This window comes from Chanodichthys erythropterus, chromosome 3, assembly GCF_024489055.1.
Source record: "Chanodichthys erythropterus isolate Z2021 chromosome 3, ASM2448905v1, whole genome shotgun sequence".
NCBI classification, from domain to species: Eukaryota; Metazoa; Chordata; class Actinopteri; order Cypriniformes; family Xenocyprididae; genus Chanodichthys; species Chanodichthys erythropterus.
Window position 1 is genome coordinate 49,608,574 of NC_090223.1, and position 27,085 is coordinate 49,635,658.

The window sequence follows — 27,085 nt, forward strand, 5'->3', positions numbered from 1 at the left end:
ATAATTATTAACGTGTTTAGATGCTGTTAAACATGTATATACATCACATAAAATAAATAATAATAATATACTGATAATATATGTAACAACAATTCAAAAGGTACTCTATTTTAAATAAAACAAGTTACAGTTAAGAAAGTAAAGTGACTTCAGTTGCCGTTATATTCCAATGCATGGCAGTACGCGAGCGCGCGCGTCATGTGAAGGAAGGAGCGAGCTCTGATTGGTCTGAGGGCGTGTCAATCACCCACAGCCGTCTGTCTATGGGTTTGCCTGGCTCTCTCTGTTAGCATGCTAATGTGCAAAGCAAACTCTTAAGTCAACTTTGCCTTGTGCGGCAGTATGGATACGAACGCGAGCAGGTAGTTGACTGAATCAGCAAGAAAGTTGAATTCAGCGAAAATCAAGTGGACATATCGTTTGAAAACTACGCCAACAAATGTTCCGGCATATTTGCCTGCTCGACGAGTGCGAGAAGTTCCTAGTTTACATGGAAAACCGCTTGTTGTGTGTGTGAGTGAGTGCTGGGACTTGAATACTTCTGAAGTCAGCTTGAAAAAAGCATTTGAGGACAATGAATCTGTCTTTTGACGACCCGTCACTGGACAACTTGGACCCCAGTTTGTCTTTACATGATCCGAGTGATATTGACACGGCTCTGCTCAGTGACATCGATGGTGAGAGATCATTTGTTTACACTTGCGGTGCTGGTTGGCAGGGTGGACAGAGTGAACTGTGAATTGTGCAGTTTAGGGACGGATACATATTTACATTGATTGACAGTGCTGTCAGACGCAGACACGTGTTTATAATAACGATTTCATTGAAAAAAACTGCATCTAACCAACCAATGTCATCATTTAGGAAGCTTGTTTTGCTCAGAAACGACTGTATCCTCTTTAAACATGCTGGTAGTGACTGGAGCACATCTGATTAGTGAAGCTGTGCGTGTGTTTTCAGTTATTACATGCATGGGTCCTTTATTTGCACAATTTAATGGTGCTTTATGCTTTAAATCCTATTAAAATGAGAATAAAACACATGTAGAAGTGGCATTGTGCGCGGCCCCGCCCCCCTCCAGCCTGGACCGGTGTCGTCACGCGAGGTTACTGTCGGACACCCCCTCTATATTGTGACCTACCAACACAGTTCTTTCATAAGGCTCATTTGAGAGCTCGAATATTTAAAAACAAAATTACAAAAAAAAAAAAAAAGTCTTGTATTTCATACCGAAATGCATTATTTTAAAAATAAAAACATTTAGACAGTTATCTTTTAAGTTTGAATATATCTGAATTTGTGTATGTATTTACATTTATATCCTCTGCATTATTAAACCCTTTCGTAATTAATCTTTGTAATGGTTAAATGGTAAATGCAGGGTGGATGTAAGTGAAGTGACCGACAGTAACCCTGCGCTGAAGCGGAAAGTGTCCGATAGTAACCTTTAGCACGCGTGCGCGCGCTGCGCGGCATAGCGAGGCGCTTTCTGGGCCTCTGATTGGCCGAGCGGGATCACCTCATACAAACACACCGGCCGCAGCGATGGCTGTGCACACTGAAGGAGTCTGATGTTATGTGGGGTCACATGTGTGGAAAACACCTTTTGACCACTTCAGGTGTTTACACTGTTGGAAATTAACTCACTAACTTTATTTATTTATTTATTTATTTATTTATTTATTATATTAGTCATATTAATGTTGTTATTAATACTAATAATTATTGTTATTATACTGATTATACTCTGAATAAAGAAAATAATAACATGAATTATATATTTAAATTACATATATTTATGCATAAAATGCTTTATTTCCTTCTTTTTTGATCCCAATAATATCAGTGTATTATTTTATAATTTAATAATAGTAGTAATAATAAAAAAATAATAATTATCATTATTATATGAGTCATTAATGTTATTAGTAATACTATTATTATACTGATTATACTCTAAATTAAGAAAATAATAACATGAATTATATATTTAAATAAATATGTGTGCATAAAATGCTTTATTTCTTTAAATTTTATCCCAATAATATCAATGTATTATTTTATAATTTAATAATAGTAGTAATAATAAAAATTATTATTATTATTATTAGTCATATTAATGTTATTAATACTAATATTATTATTATGCTGATTATAATCAATTAAGAAAATAATAACATTAAATATTTAAATTATAAATATGTGTGCATAAAATGCTTTATTTCCTTATTTTAGATCCCAATAATATCTTATACGTAGACTAGATTTCTTTATCTCAGTTCCCAATAATTTTAATGAATTAATTATTTAAAAAATAATTATACTGATTTAAAAAAAAACATGAATAATATATTAAATTATATATAATATTTATGCATAAGATACATTTTATTTCCTTATAAAACGCAGTTCCAAATAATATTAATGTCATTTTATAATCTAATAATAATAATACCTACTGATTATACTCCAGTTTTTTATTTCTTTATCTCAGATCCCAATCTTATTAATGTATTATTTATTAATAATAATTGTTATTATTATTATTATTATACTGATTATACTCTGATTATTTTTTATTTAATCTCAGATCCCAATATTATCAACTAATTAATTGTTTAAAAAATTATACTCTGATTTAAGAAAATAACATGAACAATATATTAAATTATATATTTGTTCGTAAAATACTTTTTTTTTTCTTTTTTTTTTTTAAATCTCAGATTCAAATAAATATAATGTGTTATTTAATAAAAAAATACTGTGATAATAATAATGCCTTGTCCAATTGACCCTTTTCACATTTCCGGGTTTCTCAGAAGCGAGAAAAAAAAAAAAAAAAAAAAAGAAAATATTAAAAAACTTTGCAGGATTTATGATGGTGATGACCATTAAAATTTGTCATCACAGTGTGTGAAAAGGGTCCTTAATAATAATATTATAATGTACAAAAACCTTTTGCTTTCATTTTAAAATGTTGAATTCATTTGTGCCCTAAGGGTGTGTGAAGAGTAAATTGGCTATTTAAATACAAGATAATTCAGGATCATTAATATGTCATTATGCTGGCATAACTAGATGAATGTGATAATATGATCATCATAAATGGTCGCCAAGTCATTTATATTAAAGTTTTTGTAGCCTACAGGTTTTTGAGCTTCATAATTAATCGTTTAAACATTTGAGGTGGCATGATTTCCTCTCATGCATGTGTTCGATTCACTGGGCTCAGTGGTGAGGGTGGCTGTGAGACGGATGATCTTCAATGGTTCTGTGTCTGCACTGAATGATGAAACTCTGTAACGGGTCACTCTGCAGTCAGATCACCGTCTCCAGCCTACAACCGAATGAAGTCCTGGCAGCCGTAAGCTGAACTTGTCATGGTTTAGTGCAGGCGTTTGGGTGCAAGAGTCACAGGATTCAGACCTGATGAGTGTGTGCTGCTCTGTGGTTCTCACATCTGGACACCTCAGACGTTTTGAAAGGAATCTCAAAATAACAAGCCAAATATTCAGATACTGCAAACACAAATGAGGTTAAACATCTTTGTAGAAAATTAAAACTTTTTTTGTTTGTTTGTTTTCTAATCAGCTGTATGCAAAGTGACACTGAAAATGTGTACATTTTAACAATTTACTCATGGAGCCAAAATGAGATTCTCATATCTCTGGAATGGATTCAAACAGGACAGTGGTTCCCAAACTTTTTAGAGTGGCGTACCCCCTGAGGCATTTAACATCCTTCTGTGTTCCCCCTCTCTACCACTCGGATTGCTGCATTCACACCTTTTCCATTAAGGGACCATATTTGCCCCCTTAAAGTGATTTCCCAGTGCATTTTTTTTACCTTTATAAATACCTTTTTATAAAATAAATAATGCTTCAAATAATAATTAAAAAAAGTTTAATAGAGAAATATTGCAATGATGATAAAAATGAAGATATGCTTTTAAATATTAAACTAAAACCACCAGTAGGTGGCAGTAAGTCACTGTCTAAATTAGTGAGTCATCAGGCTTTATCATACACTTGGCGCAATGTGGCACCAGGCGCAACACAAGTATCTTTTGCTAGTTTCAGCCTGACACAGTTATCATTTTCACGTCCAGTGCCAAGATGTTAAAATAACAAATGTACTCGGCACCCTTCTGTTCGCCCATGGGCGTGCTGGTCTGAAAACGAGGTGTGTTCAGGCGCATTGTTGGCGTGTTGCTATTTTTTGGCAACTGAAAACGACTGCACCTTTGACCAACAAAAACCTGGTCTAAAGTCAATGGCACAATATTTGTTTTGTTATTTAAAGAATGCTTTAGTAACATGCGCCTATAAGCGGATGCACAATGCACATACACGTGTTACACACAAAGGGCCACGCAGCAGCACATAAACATGCCAAATATTACAAATAAAAGGATTACAATGTAAAAGATTATTATTGTGTAGTCATAGCATGTATCAGAATTACATATTTACAGTAATGACAAATGAAATTGGCTAATTATATGACCAATCGTGGCAATACACACATGTATTTAAACTGACTCAGGTTGAGGGTGTCTATATTCCGACATGTAAATAGCAATCCACCATGGTGCGAGCCCAACTGGCTTTTAAAGGGAATGGGAGATGAGAATCTGATTGGTTGATCGCACGTTACGCACAAAACACACCCATTACTCATTAAGAGAATAGGTACAACCCTTTTGGACCATGCGCCGACCATTTTGCCCATCATTAAACTAGCAAAAGTGGATCCGGACACGCCCAAAGTGCACCTGCGCCATGTGCTTAGATCCTTAAAATAGGGCCAATCGAGTCATTCATTCAGTAATGAAGCAAGTGGCTGTATTTATGAATAAGTCATTGAATCATTGACTCGCCCTATTCATTTAAAGCCGCAGATTTGTTCATGAAACACCACTGTGTGTTGCAGTTCTGCTGTGGTTTTCTTTTTAACTATTATATCTTTGCAAAAATCAATTGGCAATGCTGTGTTTAAAATGTGCATCACTTAATATTATCTTTGTGTTTGTTGTATAAAATCAGTGTCACATTTGCAGTTGTAACAGCAGTATTGTAATGAGATTTACATACTCTGCACACAATCTATCACATGCACACTGCTTGTGTGGATGCAGTCAGTTTTGACATCAAAATATGATGTAGGTTTGACTGGATGTCATGTATTTACGGTATACACGCTCAGTTTTAAGGTGGGGTAGAATTTAAAAGAACCGCAAAACTCAGCATTTTTTAACTGTCAGCATTGGCATATAATGCAACAAGCTAAAACCAATAGATTTATAATTTTAGACCTACTAATCTTAGTGTTTTAAAAAAAATGTATATGTATATATATATAATTATTCATCCATAGCTTTTAATATTTTGGGTTTCTTTTTCATTTGTATTTCTTTCACCAGCAAAAAATGATCAAATATCTAAAAATTCCCCTCTGTCCATTCACTGCAGGGCCCCTAAGGATGCCCCTGTTGCTCACTGTATCCATCTCTTTTTCCATGTGTTAACAGATATGCTCCAGCTTATCAACAACCAGGACATGGAGTTTGGAGGGCTGTTCGATCACACTTCATTTCCTGCTCCCGCAGCGCCCACGCAGGAGCTCTCAGCCCTGCCTCACTCCAGCCCTTCCTCTCCTCCACCCGCCTCTTCTGCGCCCACCAACACCTCCTCCATCCTCAGCAGCAGCCCGCACCTGGACGCCCTACTGGGTCCCCCCATCACCCGCAGCTCCTCCATCCCGGACAAAGTGTTCCACCCTCCCACTTTCCAACAGTCTCCTCTGGCACAGGTGACCTCCACCCCTGCCAAACCTGCCACACTGCAGACTACGCAGCCCAAAGCTCAGCCCGCTCCATCTCCCAGCCTCCACCCTTCCACCCCGGCAGCCCAGAGCCAACCTACCCCGGCTGTGAAGAGCCCTACTGTGTTCGGCACCACCCAGCAGGTCCTCTTCAGCTCACCGACACCCCAGCCACCGCAGCAGCAGCCTGTGGTCACTTACCCCATCCAAAATGGATATACAGGTGAGTTTTATTAGCTCCATGATTCTGAAATATGTGCCGACAATTGCAGGTTCCTGGGAAAAACATTTAAGTTTCCCCCAAATTCCCTTTTATTTTTTCCCCCAAATTCCCTTTTATTTTTTCCCCCAATTTTGTAATGTTAAATTAAATGTTAGAAATTTTTTAATTTTTCTGGATTCTGTTTTTGTTTTTTTTTTCCTCCCCGGTTTATATTTTTCCGTATTCAGTTTTAATAGTTGCATTTAATTTTAGTAATCATAAAGCATGTGTAATTAATTTAATAATTTATAATAAAATAATTATAATAAATTTATTTAAATAATGAAACTTAAACTTTTAGTAAATTGTTAAATTAGATGTAAAAAAAAATAAAAATAAATTTAGAACCCTATGAAATTCGTTTGTTTCAGTGGTTTCATTCATTATTGTTAATCTAATAAATTATTTAATTTATTAAAACTTTCACAATAATAAGGCCCTATGAATGAATTTATTCATTCATTCATTCAGAAATTCTGTTTTGTCTATTATAATTTTTCTGGATTTATAATTTATCAAAAACGGTGGTAAAAAACATTAATTAATCTCTCAGTTCCTTTTATTATTTTTTGTAAACAATTTGCTGCACAACAAAAGCTTGCTGATAATATTTAATCATGGAAGAATAATAAAAAAATGGAAGATTAAAACAGAATAAAATAAGTAAATTTTGAGAAGTGCATTCTCCTGTACATCATCAAGTTAAATCAAACTTTTATTTTGACGGGTTGTCGTGGAGACCTTTGATTATTCTGTGTGTAAATGATAGGATGATAATGCAATGTTGTAATGCTGGTAAAGTGTCTCTCAGAGCAGCTCTGGAGATGATGTGTTCATGTCCTCATATAGTGAGACGACAGACACTGAGAACACCACAAGCTTCACGTGTGCTTCAGTACGTGTGTAGCAGACGAAACTGTGCTGCTCATTCACACAGAGACACACAGAACATGCAGACTTCAGATTCAATAGCAGTCTTTTTCCCATTTAATATTCACAAACACTAGTCCACACCACAATTTGATTCATTCTACAGCCCTACTTTTGATTTATACACCCAAAAATATCCAAATTCTGCGACGTTCCACATCATATAGAGTACATTTCATTTTTATGACTGGATTACACGATTCCATTCACATTTTCCGCATCGCTGAAGTCATAAGGCCTACAAATGTGAAAGATCTGTCATTCATGTGCAAGAGATGTACCTGATTTACCAGTAAACATAACTTCAGAAACATGCCATGTCAGCCTTATCTGTCTTACCATAAATATGTCAATTACATCTATTGACACTTCATCTCAAAGAGTGTAAATCAGAGTTTTCTGATAAGCTAATTGGTCACAATTTCTTTTACGACAGCTTATAAATACTATGTAACTATGATGTAACTAAAGCATCTGTGGAGAAAGTGACTCTAATAATTGGATCCAAATGATTTCAATGATTTCTTATACCAGTAGAGCTCTGAATAGCCTTCCAATAAAGTGAATATCAAATAGCTTTTTTTCTTTCAAGTATCGCTTTTAAATCACTGGCCTTGTTTGCAAAAACTAAAACATTCAACATTGGCACCAAATAAAAAGTAAAACAACAGTAATAAACATGTATTACATTTACATGTTGCATTTGCTGTGAAAGCTCTCTCGCTTTCAGTCTTTTTTTTTTTTAATTTTATTTATTTATTTATTTTTTTTTTTACTTTTTTAAAAATAAAACATTTTTGGAGTCATTTTTGGAGTCTGTGACATTTTTATGTTTTTGAAAAGTCTTTCACCTCTGTTCACCAAGGCTGCGTTTATTTGATCAGCAATACAGTAAAAACAATATTGTTAAAAAGTGTTACAATGATTTTTTTAAAATTTTATATTTGAATACATTTTAAAATGTAATTTATTCGTTTGATCAGAGCTGCATTTTCAGCATCATTACTCCACTCTTCAGTGTCACATGATCCTTCAGAAATCATTCTAATGTGATGATTTGATGCTCAAGAAAGATTTATTATTATTATCATTGTTGAAAACAGTTGTGCTGCGTCATATTTATGTGGAAAATACGATACATTTTTTGAAAGTTCAAAAGAACAGCATTTATTCTGGATTATTATTTATCTTTTGTAACTAGTCAGTTTAATGATCAATTTAATGCATCCTTGCTGAATAAAAGAACTAATTTCTTTCAATTTCTGACTCCAAACCTTTGAACGGTAGCATGTGTTACATGGGCTTTTTGAGTCACTTACTCAACTTTTGATCAAACTGACATTTTGTTTTGCCTTCAGTTGGACTACACCAGCTTCATATGTGCGGTATCTGATTCCTAGCCAATGTAATATTGATGAACAAAATGATAATGAAACTTTCAAATTAAGTTAGTCCTGATAAACTATGTAAAAGAAAAGGCAATGGTGGTTGAATCTGCTTGAGCTAAGCATTTGTCCTACTGTTATCATAGTTTTACAGTGATTTCATAGTGTTTATACTGGCTTTTAAATCCGTTCAGTCCTCACGTATTTGATTGAAAGGTTGAATCAGATTTTTGAAAGTGTGTCATGATTCATAGAAAACTTTCTAAAAGTGTTTTGAGGTTATGTAATCTTTAAAATTATTCACGTCATGACTGCCACCACTGTTAAAATGCATCACCTTTGATCAGTCACATCATGTCAGCAGTTCCCTTCAGGTAGCTGTGATTTGTCATAAAAAGGCAATTTGAGTTCAAGGTGCAGAAGGAAGTCACTGGTGTCAGTCCTGGAGGCCTAGTGACCTTTTATCGTACTTTGTGTTCATGTGTAAAGAAGCCCAGCCCACATTCTTTCTTTGCTTATGGTTTTATTATTTTGTCTCATTCTGCTTATCGTCGCGGCGCTTGTGTGGTAATGTCTCCACCAGGTCAAAGAGAGAATACAGCATCACAGTAGCGTAGATCAAAGTTCATTCCAGGTGTATTGAGTTATGTATTTCTAGCGTTATAGTAAGTGACCCTTTACTGATATTAACAGTTTTATTAATTCAAGCACACAAGGAATTCCAGTACTTAAAGGGTTAGTTCACCCAAAAAAATGACATTTCTGTCATTATTTACTCACCTTCATGTCGTCCCAAACCACTTCATCTTCAGAACACAAATGAAGATATTTTTGATGAAATCCAAGGGTTTCTGAACCACATATAAGCAAGCCGTCACTGACTCTTTAACATAAATCCATGATACAGAATGTAAAAAAAAAAAAAATATAGATATACAAAAATACAGATTACATAATGTATACAAATATATGTAAAAGTTATTTACATGGGTGTGCATAGGACAGTTACTGTAGTGCCAGTAATACCGGTTTGAATGCGGATACTGTACTGGTATGAAAATTCTGTGTTTATTATACTTAATTATACAGTATTCTTTTTACTCGTTACATGTACTTACTATAATAATTACTTTAAATTGTGCATTACTACATGCTACTAATCTTAACCCTATAATAAGTACATGTAGTTAATTATTATTAATCAGTATTTAAATGTATATTTACACTGTAACAAGGACACATTTAAATAAAATGTAACCAAATTCTGATATTGCAGCAAGTCTAATGTCATTACCAGGTGTAAAGGGGACCATTATGTAATCCAGAACATGAACTTCTCAAGATTTATTCAAAAGAAAAAAAATTGTGTGGTTACCTTGTTTCACTATTATAAGTAACCTTGCAACAACATACTGTATATTTTATTTTGATGAAATTCAAATTAATGCTCTCCATACACGCAGATCCTGCATAGACATACATAATAAAGGAGCTAAAGCTTATTTGAGAAACTGGTATCAATTACTAAGTCAGGACTGGTCAGTAACGGCGTTTGATGAAGAGTGGTGTGAATCTAAACCTCTTCTTGAATGACAGCATGTTCACATTTCAACAGATTTCCAACAGTGGAAATATTGCCTCAAGTGGCAAAGGGTGGTTATGATTTCTGCTCTAATGATCTTAGTTTTTTTCAGGAGTTTTAAAAGTTTTAAGGTACGTTTACACAACAACGATGTACTAAAAACAAAAAAGTTTTTCCTTTGTGTTTTTCACATACAGACGTCAACGTTGTCAAAACGATCTCCATTTACACGGATCAGTGAAAACGACTAAAAACACTGTATTATTCATGCCAGACCAGTAGATGGCGATGTCACTTTGTAAAGAAACACTATACGTCTATAGACTTATAGTTTTTAGTTTAAAATGGTGTCATATAAACATCCCCTTATAGTGTGACTTCTTGCCATTTCTTTCCTCTCATGATCTCATTTGCTCTTGCAGCTGTCACTCAGCAGAGCTCTCCTCAGCCAATCCCGAATCTCCCCGCCTCCCCACAGAATGTTCAGCCAATGGCCATCCAAGCCCAGGTGCATAGCCTCTCGACTTCACCAATCCTGACCACCTCCTCCAGCCCACCCACACAGACAATCTCCCCTCAGGTTCAGCAGGTTCCTGTAAGTGCTTTTACTGACCCACCAACGCCCACATCCCAAATAATTTACATTTTATATCTTTTATTGTGTGAGCTGAGTGTTTTTCGTGTGTTTGGCAGGTTTTGTTGCAGCCGCAGTTCATTAAGGCAGACTCTCTCTTGCTCACAACTCTGAAGCCTGATGTATCTATGGTAACAACAGTAGCGACACCCTGCATCACGTCGCTGGCTACATCCACTGCCCCAGTCCAGAACACCTCACTGCAGGTACACATACACAGTCCCACAACCTGTTCGCAACAAGAGTGCGACAGTGCCAGCGCTTCACTAAAAATAGATGTGTGCCAACTGTCAAATGTGTTTAGTAGCATGTGTGTGCGTAAATATCTAAAACATCTTAATGATCATTTTAAAAGGTCTTAAATTTGGGTATGAAAAAACAGGAATAGAGATATAAGTTCACATTTCGAAGTAAAAACGTGGCTTTGTTGTGTGTTCTACAGACTTGTGGTTCGTAATCATTAAATTATGGCACCTTTGTGCCAAGCAGTTGCTTATGAGCTACTGTTGACTTTATGGTGTTTATATTGTAATATGCAATCTTACAACCATCTATAACATAAAATAATAAAGCATAGATATTTCAAATTAAAGAGTCGTGACTTATTTCAGAACTGTTTATAATTAAAAGTCCAGTAAACTAATTTACTTTAAAGTGTCACAGTAATGAAAGACTAAGAACTTTTTGGAACATATTATTTAATACATAGATTTTACTAGTATGAGCACAATAATCTGTTTATTACAGTTTAATTACATAATTATTAAATACAGTTGGTTGTAGAAGTTAAGATAACTACTTTTTGTATTCTTATAAATTTAAATCATTTTGCTTGTAAGTGTCTCCTTGTATCCCTTTATTAAGAAAAAACACATTATTTGATAAATTTTCATTGCAACCCTAATGTTTTTTTTTTTTTTTTTTTAAATGTTCTCCTAAATTTTTCAACAAACATGTCAAGCCTTCCAGATTCCCATTGAAATTCCCATTTTCGGCAAACAAAGTTTGAAAAGTCGCAGATTTGCTTCAAATTATTTTGTTTTTGGTGTAAACTGGCCAATCAAATTAGTACTATACATCAGCATTCAAGAAATTTGATATTAATTGTCATATTTAAACTTTGCCAAAGTTAAATACTTAAATTCTTTTTTTTTTTTTTTTTTTTTTTTTTTTTTTTGTTTAAAAGTCTCTCACATTGAAATTTACATTTGCCATTTTCCAAATACCTAAGGCATTTCTGACCTGGCAATCTCTCGTCTCAGGCGCTGATGAGTGGAGGAACCATCCTGACCACTGTTCCACTGATGGTGGACACAGAGAAACTGCCCATCAATCGCATCGCCATCAGCGGGAAACCAGGCGGACAGCCACATAAGGGCGAGAAACGCACCGCCCATAATGCCATTGAAAAGCGCTACCGCTCCTCCATCAACGACAAGATTATTGAGCTCAAAGACCTGGTGGCTGGGACGGAAGCTAAGGTGGGGTCATTGTCTGTCAAAATCTGGTTATTTTATCACCAAGAGAAACTGTGCTCATGGTAGTGACCCTTGAAATTCATTTTCACCAGATGGTATGAGCTAACCAAACTAGAATTTGTAGCTCTTATTTACCTGGAAGATGCCTTTGCTATCATTCTAAGATGAATCTTCTCTCGTATGCAGCTCAATAAGTCGGCAGTGTTGAGGAAAGCCATTGACTACATTCGTTACCTTCAGCAGTCCAACCAAAAACTAAAGCAGGAGAACATGGCACTCAAAATGTCCACCCAGAAGAACAGTAAGCTCACCCAGAGTACCTTCAAAGTCAACATGAAATGAACCCTTTTTACATTCTTAAGATACCTGATGAATTGCTCCACCTCTGAAACAACGCTATTGGCTAATGTTAAGATATCAAGAATGTTGAAGATCAAATTAAGAATATTTTTGTTAAGAACCTTGTGATAAAGAGGTACAGTAGCACACTTAAATGGCCTTTTATTTCATTAATATTATATTATCTGCAAGTACAGGTTTTTAAAAAAAAAATATATTATTTTAAGATTTGAAGTACATTACAAGGGCACATTCAAATACAATTAAGTGCACTTCTTTTTCACTAAGAGAGTGTGTTTGTCTTTGCACTGACCTGTCGCTTTGCCTTCACAGAGTCACTGAAGGACCTTGTGACCATGGAGGTGGATGTGAAACCAGAAATCCCCACCCCTCCAGCATCAGATGTCGGCTCGCCTCAATCCAGTGGCGCCTACTCCCACCACGGCAGCGACTCGGAGCCGGACAGCCCAATGGTAGAAGACAGCAAGGTAACAGAAACTCAGATGATCTACAGCTCCTGTCATGCCTTTAATGAATTTGCTTTGGTCATGAAGTAATTGAATGTGTTAGCATGTAACGGATAATTCAGTTGCTTGAGGTCAAGAACCTGGAAGAATTGGCGTATCACAATCTAACACCTTCTCTGTTTCCTGTTCTCTCCTGCAGCCTGTGGTGGAGAGGGCTGGAGGAATGCTGGATCGCTCTCGCATGGCTCTGTGTGCCTTCACCATGCTCTTCTTGTCCTTTAACCCATTGGCTTCTCTGCTGTGTGGCGGCTGGAGTAGCTCTGGGGCGTCTGTCTCTGGGCACACAGGAAGGAGTATGCTGGCAATGCAGGAAACAGGTGCTAATACTCACACCTTTAAGCCTCCGATATACTCTCAGCAAAGTTCTTTTTCAGTCTTGGCTTAGGGATACAAGAAGTTTAGATGAATTTGTAAATATTTGCTGCGCACTTTCCTCTCAATAACAAAATTAATACCCAACAAAAATGACAACTCTGAGAAAATAGAAGTGAAGAAGCGTCATATCATAGCCATGTGGATATATTTGCAATTTCAGTACTCCAGTCACGTCACGTTTATTTATATAGCACTTTATACAATAGATTGGTTTAAAACAAGCAGCTTTACAGTATTATACTTGAAAAATACTTGTCCGTGTCTTCAGTTTCTACTATAAAGCAGCTCTCTAGCACCTTCATGTTTTTACTCACATCTGACCTCGATGGACTGAACAGAAGAAAAATGATCCGGTAAAGATTTCCCATGTCAAAGAAGGCGGGGCCTCAGAGCCACACCCACCTATTATGTAATCGCCATTGACAAATGAAGGCGTTTAGCAGCTGGAGTGAACTTTTTCTGGAGAGTTCATTTTAGCAAGCTTTTTCAAACTCCAGAAACAAACTCCAAACGAATTTCGTTTTGGCCTGATTTTGTTTGGAATGACATTACACCAGTTTGTTCTTTGATTTCACTTAAAGTATATCTGGGCCTTTAGCTCATTAGAGACACAATATGTTTAGAACAGCATTCCACCTAATCTAAATGTGCAATCTTGTTTTGATGTGTGTAGCCGAGTCTTGGGGTTGGATGGATTGGATGTTGCCCACTCTTCTGGTGTGGCTGTTAAACGGTGTTCTGGTTGCTGGAGTTTTGATCCGACTGCTCGTGTATGGAGAACCTGTGACCAGACCTCACTCAGAATCATCTGTCCTCTTCTGGAGACATCGCAAGCAGGCCGACCTGGATCTAGCTAGGGTATAAAAAAAAAAAAAAAAAAAAACTCTTGCGCTCATCTGCGTTTTATCTGAGAGTCCAAGTTCACCAGATCCACTTCTATGCTTCTGTTTCTGTAATATTCTTTATGTATTTCTGCAGGGAGACTTTGCTCAGGCATCTCAGAACCTCTGGACGTGTCTCAAAGCTCTTGGTCGACCTCTGCCCACGTCGCAGCTGGACCTGACCTGTGCTGTGCTGTGGTCTGCCCTGCGTCTGTGTCTGCAGAGACTCTGGGTTGGCCGCTGGCTAGCCAGCCGTGCTGGAGCCCTTCGTTCCAACCGGCCCCTACAGGAAGATGCCCGCAAGAGCTGCCGTGATGCCGCTTTGGTCTACCACCGTCTACACCAACTCCACATGACCGGTAAGTCACTTTAGCTTATAGAGGAATCAGGTAACCTTTACTTTAATGCTTTAATACCGATACTTTTCATTTTTAGTACTTGCCGATACAGAGTACTGATAACTGTATTTTCATTTCATTTTTAATTTTTTAAAAATATTGGGCAGAAAAAACTAAAGAATATGAATTAAATTAGTTGGCTTAGCAAATAGACATTTCCTCCAGCTATTTTCATGCCTAATTATGTCTGTTGGTTGCTTTCGCTGTTCATATTATTGCTCTATCAACATTTATTTTTAATTTAATAGTACAGCGAATATTTAGTGTTGCTCCAGCAGGGCTCAACCAGTCAAGAGCAGTGAGTGATTTTCTCTTTGTCGTTTGTTGTTAGATGAACATTGAGGACAGCAGTAGGTTTATTAGGCTGCTGTCACTTTAAGAGCTACATGTATCCAACATGCTGTTACACGCAAGTTTTCTTTTCTAACTGTTTACATTCACTTAAGACGTTTCACAAGGATACTTGCCTATATGGGCATTTTGACATCATTTTGTATGAATTTGTCCGTTCAAGCGCAAGAAGACGTGAAAGATTTTTTAATGGTTTTACTTACACATACGCATTTGATCGCAACTCCATGCAGCTCCCGAACTACTTTCCACTGGAAATGAATGACTGTAGTTTGTTGTTTGTCGGCATAACCAAGCATTTCTTGTATCAAGTCTTCTAGCCATTAATCATATTTGCTCATGATGTTGATCTGTGTGTGTAGGTAAGCTCGGAGGAAGCCACCTCTCTGCCATCCACATGGCACTGAGCGCTCTTAACCTGGCTGAGTGTGCAGGAGACTGTCTTCCTGTTGCCACATTGGCAGAAATCTATGTGTCTGCAGCCCTACGGGTTAAAACCAGCCTACCCCGACTGCTTCACTTCACTACTGTTAGTACACACAAGTTCACACTCACATGCCCTGTTCCAATATCTAGTGAGCTGCACTGCAGTCTACCACATGCAACTGAGATGTAAACTCAAAAGTGACTCATTTGAAATGCTTTGTCGTTTTTTTGTGTACACTAGGTTAAGCGCAGTGTGCATGACTTAAATTTTATCATCAGCATAGTATGCGCATACACTTAGCATGCAACCCGATTTTTATCACTCATAACTTCTGGAGAGAAATGGCGCAGACACTGGATAAGGATGAAACGTTCTAGTCCCCATGTGTTGAGTGCACATTATCAAATAGAGTTTACTATGAAAGACGAAGTGCTTGGCTGTACGAATATAATGGAAGACAATTTCTGGCACATAAGAAAAGAAAATCCTAATTGACAGTCTAAATTATGACATTAAAATTTGAAATTGATATACTAGGTCATAAATGTGGCATAAGTCAATTTTCAATCACATTATCATGAATTTTTTTTTTGTCATTATTTTGACTTTTTAATATGTGTGTCAATTTTGACATATTTTTGACATCAATATTGATGTCATAATTATGACTTGGTATGTCATAATTTCAACTTTTCATCTCACATGAATGTCATCTCACATTAAGATGATGTAAAAAGTCAAAATTGTGGCAGGAATGGGCTTTCATAGAATATGCTAAGCATTCTCATCAAACTTGGGGGTGTATTACAGAAATTTCTAACGGTTTGATACTCTATAAACATAAAAATACACAGCACACATACACTTACCCAATTTACATTGGGTTAAATGGTCTGTTTGTAATTTGTTGTATTTTTTTATCAATAATACCGAGGATTGAATTAATTATATTATTAAGACACTTCACTCACCTATTCTTGGATTTATTTTAGCTAGCTGTGCATTCTGGGATTGGATTTTATGCCAAGGATACTTGCAGTGCTAACGTACTTGGCAACAGCAGTGTTCATGTGGCGCTTAAAATGCTGCCTTCGTAGGGCGCTCACTATGTTTTGGAACAGCGTTAGAGTCTCTTTTCATCCAGTACAGTTTTATTCTTTTACTCTTGTATTGATAATGTATCCATATTTAGTTTCTGTGCTGCATGTGGTAAGTGCAGATATGATATTTGCACTCTGTGTCTCTGCAGCGAGTGTTCTTGAGCAGCGCTCGGCAGGCTTGTCTCTCACCAAGCGGCAGCGTCCCTCCTGCCATGCAGTGGTTGTGTCACCCTCTGGGTCATCGTTTCTTCGTGGATGAGGACTGGTCCATACGCAGCACCCCTAAAGAGAGCATCTACAGCCAGGCAGGAAACTCAGGTCAGCACTACACAGAGAAAACCAGGCTTTAGCATGTGAAAGTTTGTGTCTGTGCTCGTGATAATGATTCCCCAGACTCACTCTTGTGTGTTTTTGCATTTGTCTGTAGTTGACCCACTGGCTCAGGTGACGCAGGCGTTCCGGGAGCATCTGTTGGAAAAAGCCCTCTACTGTGTGGCACAGCCTCGAGGCGACAAGACCCTCACTGATGGGGACGGGTGAGTGTCATTCTTAGTGGTAGTTTACACACATCTCTATTGGGAATAGCGCTGCACTGTGCATTTATAATACTTATCTGATGTCTGGTTTCACTTAAAGCATGTAAGGGTGCTTTCAGACAGCCTAGTTTGTTTGCTCCCCCCTTTCCTGCTCCCATTGGATTGTGTTCACACTGTATTGTTTGGCCACGTACATATTGCAGCTAAATTTGGTTGTCAATTCACCTTTTAATGCTTAATCCTGTTCTATACACGCATAGTTCAGTAATTTATAGAAGTGACAACCGCATTCTACAACCCGAATTAACTCCCGAAAAATGCAGGTACCGACAACCGCATTTACAGAAATTCTGCACAAGTGTGTACGAAACCGAACTGAACAACTAGTTGTTAATGATGTATTTTAACATGCATCAGGGATGTTTCTCTCTTCTCTATGTGTGCGGTGCAAGAAATCACAAGAAAAGTGGTATGAGCCTTGACTCATTTGTGTTTCCAGAACCGTGAACAAGAACAAGCCCCACAATAAACTGAAATAAATCCAAATGCTTTATGCTTAAAATAAGACCAAAATATTGCGACCTGCACCTGCTCACTTTAATAACTCCATCTGCTTTTTGAGCTACATTTATACAAATGCTCTATATAGATCAGTGATTTTAACTTTTTTAATTGTGGAATTCCTGATTTAAAAACTACATTACCCATGATTCTGCAAAGAATCTCAACCAATCAGAGTTGCGACAAGCATATTGACCCTTCGCAAAGACCCGCCCCCCTTATTACTGTTGCTTTGTCCGACGAGCTGTGGTGCTGTCACGCAACACAGAGTGAAAAATACATCACGATGCAATGAGGACACTGAAAGCACGTCGACAGACAAGACAGAACAGGTTACTTATGATATTAAACAGTCCCAGCTTTCAAGCTGTGTAATTTTTTTTTAAGAAATTTGAACAATAAAAAACGTTTTGCTGCTCTTTAATGTGTTGTGACAGATTGCTGTAGTTCCTCAGCTCAAGGGGCTTGTGAACCGATCATCTCTTCATACTAGTTAATTTATAGCATCAAATAAACATGAATGAACATCAGAAGGAATGTTGTTTCAAACACAGAAAGATGTCAGTACATATCATTTTTCAAGTTCAAGTCCACCGAGGTTAATCTACTAACTCCTGACTGCTTTGTCGGACAAAATCGTGGATTCAGCGTTATGATTGGTTAGATCGCTTGTCAATCAAACTCCCGGCGAAGGGTCAATTGTGCTAAAAGAACTCTTTTACACTGCCTAGTCCCAGGAAGCACTCTGAATGATGTAATAGTCTGTCTCCCTATGCTTAGATAGCTTAAATGTGTATATATGTGCATATTTTTGTGTTGTTGTGTGTCTTTTTTGCTTTAAATCAAAGAATGTAATGTTGTGATTCACAACATAGCTGGTTGGTGTGGTTCATGGCTTATAAAGCTTCAACAAAGAATTTTTTTTTAATCCATATGGGAAAAATTAATGCTTCCAAAACCAAGGCCGCTGAAAAAGTAGACAGTCACTAATGCACTCTATTTGATTCTTATATTTATGTATATTAGCGATGCCTCAGGTGGTGTTAACCAAGTGCAGCTGTAAGATCTGCTTGCAAACCTTTTCTTTTGGGATAACTATGGCAACTCCTGGCAGCATTGGTTGCTAAATATAACAAAATTGAAGATTTGTGACGCTTAATTTTTTTTATTTGGTGCCTCATGCACTTTTGAATCAGCCTTATCACTTTATATTGTGATTTGTATGTGAATTTGAGTTGTGTGTTTGTTTTGACAGGGAATACTCAGACGCTCTGGAATACCTGCAGTTACTCACCAGCGCGTCAGATGCAGCAGGAGCCACAACACAGTCCTTTGCCATCGGATCAAACATGGCCACCGTCACAGGTCAGCTTCACTTTAGATTCCATTAACTTCTGCTTTGACCCCTGAGCTGTTGTTCTGGGGACTCCTGGATCATGTTATCAGTAGTCCCTTTCACACAGCAATCCCTGTAAATTACCGTAAAATTACCAGAGTGACTTTACCGGTAAAGACTGTTCACATAAGCAATGGCTTTCTGGCTTTTTACCAGTTAAGGTGATGATACATGGGGCAACTTTTTGAGCAATGTTGCTGTCAACGGGCAACCTGATGAGACACAGGGCAAATAATTAGGGCAACAGACAGTTGGCAGCAACTAATCAGAGAGGAGCAAATCTATTGCCAACTCAATAAATACTTTATTATAAACACTTGTTAGGCACTTTATTTCAACTTTTCAAATATTTTGTTCATTTTTATTAAAAATAAATGCCTTTCCGATCTGATTTGTGACAGGAAAAGGGAGAAGAGCGAGTTCGGCAAAAGGCGGATTCGAACCCGCGTCGATCGCATCAAAAGCTATTCAAATGTCAAACGCCCTACAGCCTACGCTATTACAGACGATGAAAAATCCCGTCTTTTTAGTATTTAACTGAAATCATTCAATAGCTTTATTACAGCATACACCCATTACTTTCAGACAGTTGTTGGTATTTTAAGCAATATATGAGGTAAATTCCCTGTTTTGGGTTGACGCATGACAACTTACTAGCGTAAAAAGATAAAAGTTCACACTCCTTTTCTCCGCTCCACTGCCGCTGAGGGGCCGCCATCTTGTTTGAATTTTTTCTGAAATCTCCGAACCGGTCACGTGATCAGCTGCTAACATTCTTATTGGAGGATCTCAAAAAATTGCCCACGACCGATCTAACGTATCCAGATATATATTTGTTGCTCATTCTCTGTGGGAAAGTGCCCAAGCAACGTTGCTCAGCAACATTGCCCGGCAACATTGCTCAAAAAGTTGCCCCATGTATCATCACCTTAAGAGACCATTCACACATCAGCACCAAAATGCGGTAAATTCTGTGATGTTCTGTCATTGCCACTACTGGGCTCTACAACTCGTATAAAGTTGCGTTGTCGCTTTCTGTTCAGGTCAGCACATTTCACATCAAACTGCATTCATCTCAGCATGTTTTCTTTGAAGCAGATGTTATTCAGGGTGAATGAAGGATACTTTATGTATGTGTATGTGTGTGTGTGATCACCATTGTGTCCTTGACCTCCAGGCTGTGACCCTCACTCCAAATGGTGGTCGTCAGTGGCCGTGGTGATAATTAATTGGCTCCAGGGTGATGATGTGGCAGCAGAGAGATTGTACCCAGCGGTGGAACACTTGCCCCGCAGCCTTCAGTCTGCTGAGTGAGTGACATTTGACACGAGAAACTTCAGTGTTATTGGAACACTTTATTAAGTAGCTGTGTTTGATACACCACCTAATTCCATTCTCAGGTTTTTATTTACTTTCAAAACATATTATTACCACAAGTAAATAAAGATCAAATTGGTTGACAAAAGATTGCGCGAGTTCTCATCAGAATGGTTTTCCTGGCAAATCAGTTTTTGTTGATATAGGTCTATTTATTTTTCCACTGACCTCCCAGGAGCAATGCTTCATTTGATGTGTGTCTTTGTGTTGGTTTATTGTTTTTAGCTCGGCCTGTGCTAAACACATCCTGTTTGTGTTGCAGGAGTCCGCTGCCCAAAGCCTGTCTGAACACTTTTAAAGCAGTGCGCTCCCTGCTGGCCAAACCTGAGAACTACCAGCTTAGCCTGAGCTACTGCGAGAAAGCCAGCGGTCTGTTCAGAGACAGCCTCAACCTCGGCCCACACTGCACCACCAACACTCTAGACAAGGTAGATGCGCATTTGCATTTAATCACATACATGGTTTGGAATCATTGAGAGTCACATTCGTTTCGCTGCCAGTTTTGCGCAGTGTGTTTTGTCTTGGACAGGGCTGTAGTGCATTGTAGTTGCATTGCATGTGTCTCAACTGTGCAATGTTCCTGCAGTGCAATACAGAGCTGCGCTGCAGAGCTTCTCCTGAACACACGAAGAACATGTTTTTAAATCATTTTAAACAACTGGTCTTGAGTTGATGTATAAAGTCAGTTCTCCTCAAGTTCACACAGGTGTCATGACAGTATTCCTCATATTCTCTATAAACATGTTCAACTAACATTTGACAACAAACAAACAAGTTTTATTTATATAGTATTATAGTATTTATATTTTGATTTAGCTTATATTTTCATTTTAGTTTGTTTTAATAATTTTATGTGCTTTTGTCATTTTTATTAGTTTTTTATTTCTTGTTTTATATCGGTGCTTTAACTTATTTCAGTTAGTCTGCCATTTCTGTTTTCATTTGAAGTTATTTCATGTAATATTTGTATTTTAATTTCAGCTTTAAAAAAAATAGTTAATTGAAATAAAGGTTTTAATTTTAGTAAACGGCAACAACACTGGCACAAAATGTCACAATACTTTTTGTCTTCATTTTGAACAGTAACTGTTTTGTCATTTGTGTTTTTGTTTAAAAGTGTGTCTTTTTACATTTTAATATTTGAATGATAATGTTAGTAACTAGATAATAAAAAAAGTTTGTCAAGACAAACTTTGTTTACTTTAGAAAGCCTGACCAGAAAGTTTTAAAAGGTTGACGTTTGAAGGTTTCCAGTTTGAGGTAGTTTGGAGGTTAAAGTAGTTTTTAAGCTTAAAGTTTGCAGGTTTTGAAGGCAATACAGACTATCAGAAAAACAAACGGACGGACGCAGACAGACAGACAGATAGATGGACAGACAAACGAATAGATGGATGGATAGATAGATATACGGATGGATGGACAGATGGATGAATAGATGGATGGACGGACGGATGGATGGATGGACAGACAGACGGATGAATGGATGGATGGATGGATGGATGGACGGACGGATGGATGGATGGATGGACAGATGGATGTACGGACGGATGGATGGATGGATGGATGGATAGATATACAGACGGATGAATAGATGGATGGATGGATGGATGGATGGATGGATGGATGGATGGATGGACGGACGGATGGATGGATGGATGGACAGATGGATGTACGGACAGATGGATGGATGGATGGATGGATGGATGGATAGATAGATAGATATACAGACGGATGGACGGATGAATAGATGGATGGACGGACGGACGGATGGATGGTCGCATGGATGGATAGATGGACGGACAGATAGATGGATGGATGTAGGGATGGATGGATGGATAGATATACAGATGGATGATGGATGGATGAATAGATAGATGGACGGATGGACAGACAGATAGACGGATGGATGGATGGATGGATGGACGCATAGATGGATGGACGGAACGATGGATGTTCGCATGGATGGATGGACGGATGGATGAACAGATAGATGGACGGACGGACGTATGGATGGACGGATGGATGATGCATGGATGGATGGATGGATGATGCATGGATGGATGGACGGACGGATATATAGATAGATGGATGCATAAATGGATGGATGGACGGATGGATGGATGGACGCATGGATGGACAGACGGACGGATGGATAGATGGACGGACGGAAGAATAAATGGATGAATAGATAGATGGACGGACAAATGCATGGATGGATGGATGGATAACATTTTTTTAGATTGCTGCTAGTATGTTTCTATGAATTAGCACTCTGTTAGTATGATTTAGCCTTACGTTTCTAGCATTAATTGGCGTGTTGCTAACTTGTTTGGTAGTATAAATATTGTGAGTAGTGGAATGTTGGACCCTTCATGCACTCCAGCTTTAATTACATAGTGGAGGGGGAGGGGCTGTCAGACTCTGATGTTGAATGACAAAATAACCTTATAAAATTCACACACTACACGGTTGAGTACAGAGTGCATAAGTAGGGTATTATTGTGCATAGTGTATAGTATCGTGGGTAATTTGGGACGCAACTATTGTTAGCATGTTGCTAGCATAATTTAGCACATTTCCCACATGTTTTAACATGTTGCTAATGCTAGCATGATAAAACACATTGTTAGCTAGCTTCTAATGTGAATTAACACCATGATTTAGCTAATTTTAACGGTTTTAACAGATGCTAAAATATAGTGTGTATAACAACACATTAAAATGGTCTTTGAGTTTGTTGTTTTTGCACACACACACATGTTGGTATATGTGGTTTACAGGGACTCTCCATAGGCGTAATGGATTTTATACTGTACAAAGTGTATTTTCTATCCCCCTACACTACCCCTAAACCTACCCATCACAGGAAACTGACTGCATTTTTTTTATTTAAAAAAATAACACCATTTAGTATGCTTATTTTTTAAGCAATTTGGTTTACGAGGACACAGGAAGTAATAACCATGTCATTATTCACATTTGTGTCATCATAAACCACATATGCCAGAACACACACAGATGGTATTTGTGCTCTCAAAGAAAAATATTTTAAGGCTTTTTTTTTTTGGAATGAAACAAAATGTCTCATTTGATGTCCATCTGTCTCTCTTTCTCTCTCTCTCTCTCTGTCTGGTGTAGCTGGTGCAGTTGCTGCTGTGTGATCTGTTGTTGGTGACGCGCACTAACGTGTGGAGGGAGCAGCAGGTGGCGTCACAGCAGAGCTCGCCGACGGCCGCCTCACCTGCGGAGCTGCAGGGCTTCCAGCAGGACCTGAGCTCCCTCCGCAAACTCACTCAGAGCTTCAGACCGGCCATGCGCAGGGTGAGACGTGCACACAGACAGACACGGGGCAGAGTCCACACAAAAAATCACACGTGGTCATACTTGTGTCGCTAGTTCATTGAACTAAGAAATGTTCTATTTAAGCAAACTGTTGCATACAACTTGACCTGGGTCAGGCAGAATGACCATAAATGACCATATAGCATAACCACACCCAGTCTTTAAGCTCTGATAACTAATTATTACACTAAAAAAACACTGGAAAAAATTTATATTTTTAGTATAATGTATAATTCAGCTCTGAAAATGACATCACAGGAGTAAATTACATTTAAAAACACAATTACAATAGAATTACAATAGACTAAATTTATAGTATTACAATTTTTACTGTATTTCTGAACAATTTAGCAGATTCACCTGCTTAAAGTAGCTTCCCAAAAAGCTTGCACAGTAATCTTGTTCAGTAAGGAAGTTTGAATAAGACATCAAACACATTGTTTTCTTGCGTAGGTTTAACTGACATTCTTCAGGCAGGATTATGGAGCGTTTCTGTGTAACTCAATGGCTCTGTTTCTCTCTCTCTGCAGTTGTTCCTGCATGAAGCCACAGCTCGGCTGATGGCGGGAGCCAGTCCAACACGCACACACCAGCTCTTGGACCGCAGTCTGCGCCGCCGCGCCACGCCTGGAAGCAGAACAGGTGAACATGCGGCGGGTTTCTGTGCACTGAGCCTTTCCAAGACAATTCTAGCTCTAGCTGCTTTTCTCTTATGACTTACTTTGAAAGCCCTTTTAATTTAAAATGTCTTTATTTGAATAGAATTGTTTACATCAGAGAAGAATTCCTTGTTTGAATATACAGTCAAACCAAAATTTGAACATTTCATTATTACAGTTTATTCACTATACTATATAAAAAATGGTAATACAATATGACAAGGTCTAGACTGAATTAAACTGTGTCAGAAAAAAAAAATCTTAATTATGTCAGATAACACTTAAGTAAAACATGGTCAGTTCAAAGTGTCTGAATAATTTTTGGTTCCAAATTTGTATCAGTTTTACTGGTAGTCCACTCACTGTATGAAGAATTTTTGGTTGTAATATGTCACAGTTTACTTTATTTTGCTATCCTCACTTACATAAATGAAATATAGTGTCCTGCGCCCAGTAAAAATATATAATATAATATAATATAATATAATATAATATAATATAATATAATATAATATAATATAATATAATATAATATAATATAATATAATATAATATAATATAATATAATATAATATAATATATACACTACCAGTCAAAAGTTTGAACGAAGTCTCTTATGCTCATTAAGGCTGCATTTATTTCATAATAAATACAGAAAAAACAATAATACTATGACATATTATTAAAAAGAAAAATTATGGTTTTCTATTTTAATATACTTGAAATCTAATTTATATCTGTCATCATAGCTGAATTTTCAGCATCATTACTCCAGTCTTCAGTGTCACATGATCAGAAATCATTGTAATATGCGGATTTATTATCAGTGTTGGAAATGGTTGTGCTGCTTAATATTATTTTATAACCTGTGATACTTTTTCAGGATTCTTTGATGAATAAAAAGTAAAAAATATCAGCATTTATTTAAAATAGAAATCATTTGTAACAATATACACTAACGTTCACACTACCGTTTTTTTTTTTTTTCTTTCTTTTTTTGAAAGAAATTAATACTTTTATTCAGCACAAATGTTTTAAATTGATAAAAAGTGATAGTAAAGATTTATATTGTTAGAAAAGATTGCTATTTTGAATAAATGCTGTTCTTTTTTAACCTTTTATTCATCAATGAATCCTGAAAAAAGTGTCACTGTTTCCAAAAAAATATTAAGCGGCAGAACTGTTTCCAACATTGATAATAACTGAGTATCAAATCATCATAATCAGAATGATTTCTGACGGATCATGTGACATTGAAGAGTGGAGTAATGATGCTGAAAATTCAGCTTTGATCACAGGAATACATTAAATTTTAAAGTATATTAATATAGAAAACCATAATTTTAAATTGTAATAATATTTCACAATATTATTGTTTTTTCTGTATTATGAAATAAATGAGCATAAGAGACTTTGTTCAAAAACATTAAAAATATGAATGTTTCCAAACTTTTGACTGGTTGTGTGTATGTGTGTATATATATATATTTCTTGTCAGTCATAAAGTGTTTTTTTTTTTTTTTTTTTTTTTTGTTTTTTTTGTTACAGTATTTATTAATCTCAGTTAATGTTAGTTAATAAAAATACAGCTATTTATTGTAAGTTCATGTCAGTTCATTAAATAATATTAACAGATGCAACTTTTGATTTTAATAATATATTTGTAAATGTTGTAAATAACATTAAATAAAATTAATAAATGGTGTAGAAATGTTGTTCATTGTTAGTTCATGCTAACTAATGTTAACAAATAAAACATTATTGTAAAGTGTTACCAAGAAATTATTTTTTTTTGTTACAAATGTTACAAATGACTTTTATTAAAAAAAAAAAAAAAAAAAAAACACTGTTCTTTTTAACTTTTAAAAATCCTAAAACAAATAATTGCGGTTTCCACAAAAATATTAAGCATCACAACTGTTTTCAACATTGATTATAATCATAAATGTTTCTTGAGCATCAAATCATCATATTATAATGATTTCTGAAGGATCATGTGACACTGAAGACTGGAGTAATGATGCTGAAAATTCAGCTTTGATCACAGGAATAAATTACATTTTACTATATATATATATATATATATATATATATATATATTTATTTATTTATTTTTTTTTTAAATGTATTAATATAATCATGTATATTATATATGATTGAAAAAAATAGTAATGAAAAAAATTGGTAAAGAAATGTGCAGGTCACAACATTACTTGGTTTAATTTGAATCACATTATTATTCAATTTAAATCAATTTAAGTCATGTTGCATCATATTGCAGTCACTAATAAAGTTATTAACTCTGTTGAGTGTTAGATTTGCACAATGCTTACGTTTAGTGTGTGTGTTATCTCTCACAGAGGAGTGCGAGATGCGTCCAGGCCAGCGCGAGCAGGCAGAGGCCGTGATGCTGGCGTGTCGCTATCTGCCCCCTTCCTTCCTGTCCGCCCCGGGCCAAAGGGTGGGCATGCTGGTCGACGCCGCCCGGACGCTGGAGAAGCTAGGCGACAAACGCACCCTCCACGACTGCCAACAGATGATCATCAAACTAGGCAGCGGAACGACCGTCACGTCCACCTAGCCAACTACACACACAAACACACACACACACACTAAAGAGCACTTTTACACACACACACACACCCCAACATCTCTCCACAGAGAATCAAAACGCTTTTCATATCAGGCCTCAGTCAATGTCATCCAGGAACGCAAAGATGTT

General features: G+C 36.8%; 1 protein-coding gene across 1 annotated transcript; it reads left to right on the plus strand.

Moving 5' to 3' along the window:
- Positions 1 to 269: 269 nt before the first annotated feature.
- On the plus strand, positions 270 to 27,028 carry srebf1 (sterol regulatory element binding transcription factor 1). Its single transcript, XM_067382675.1, has 19 exons — positions 270 to 677; positions 5,531 to 6,046; positions 10,405 to 10,577; positions 10,676 to 10,822; positions 11,879 to 12,097; positions 12,281 to 12,395; positions 12,767 to 12,921; positions 13,100 to 13,277; positions 14,009 to 14,193; positions 14,314 to 14,575; positions 15,328 to 15,494; positions 16,642 to 16,810; positions 16,920 to 17,028; positions 18,845 to 18,954; positions 20,163 to 20,295; positions 20,625 to 20,790; positions 23,501 to 23,683; positions 24,235 to 24,346; positions 26,724 to 27,028. The coding sequence occupies exons 1-19, from the start codon at positions 575 to 577 to the stop codon at positions 26,942 to 26,944; spliced, it is 3,423 nt and encodes a 1,140-aa protein (XP_067238776.1). The 5' UTR covers positions 270 to 574; the 3' UTR covers positions 26,945 to 27,028.
- Positions 27,029 to 27,085: the final 57 nt, after the last annotated feature.

Excerpts from the sequence above, each read along its gene's own strand:
- srebf1 (XM_067382675.1), top strand. The coding sequence starts at position 575 with ATGAATCTGTCTTTTGACGACCCGTCACTGGACAACTTGGACCCCAGT. Across the intron at positions 6,047-10,404 it reads CATCCAAAATGGATATACAG|CTGTCACTCAGCAGAGCTCT; the intron begins GTGAGTTTTATT and ends TTGCTCTTGCAG. Across the intron at positions 10,578-10,675 it reads CTCAGGTTCAGCAGGTTCCT|GTTTTGTTGCAGCCGCAGTT; the intron begins GTAAGTGCTTTT and ends TGTGTTTGGCAG.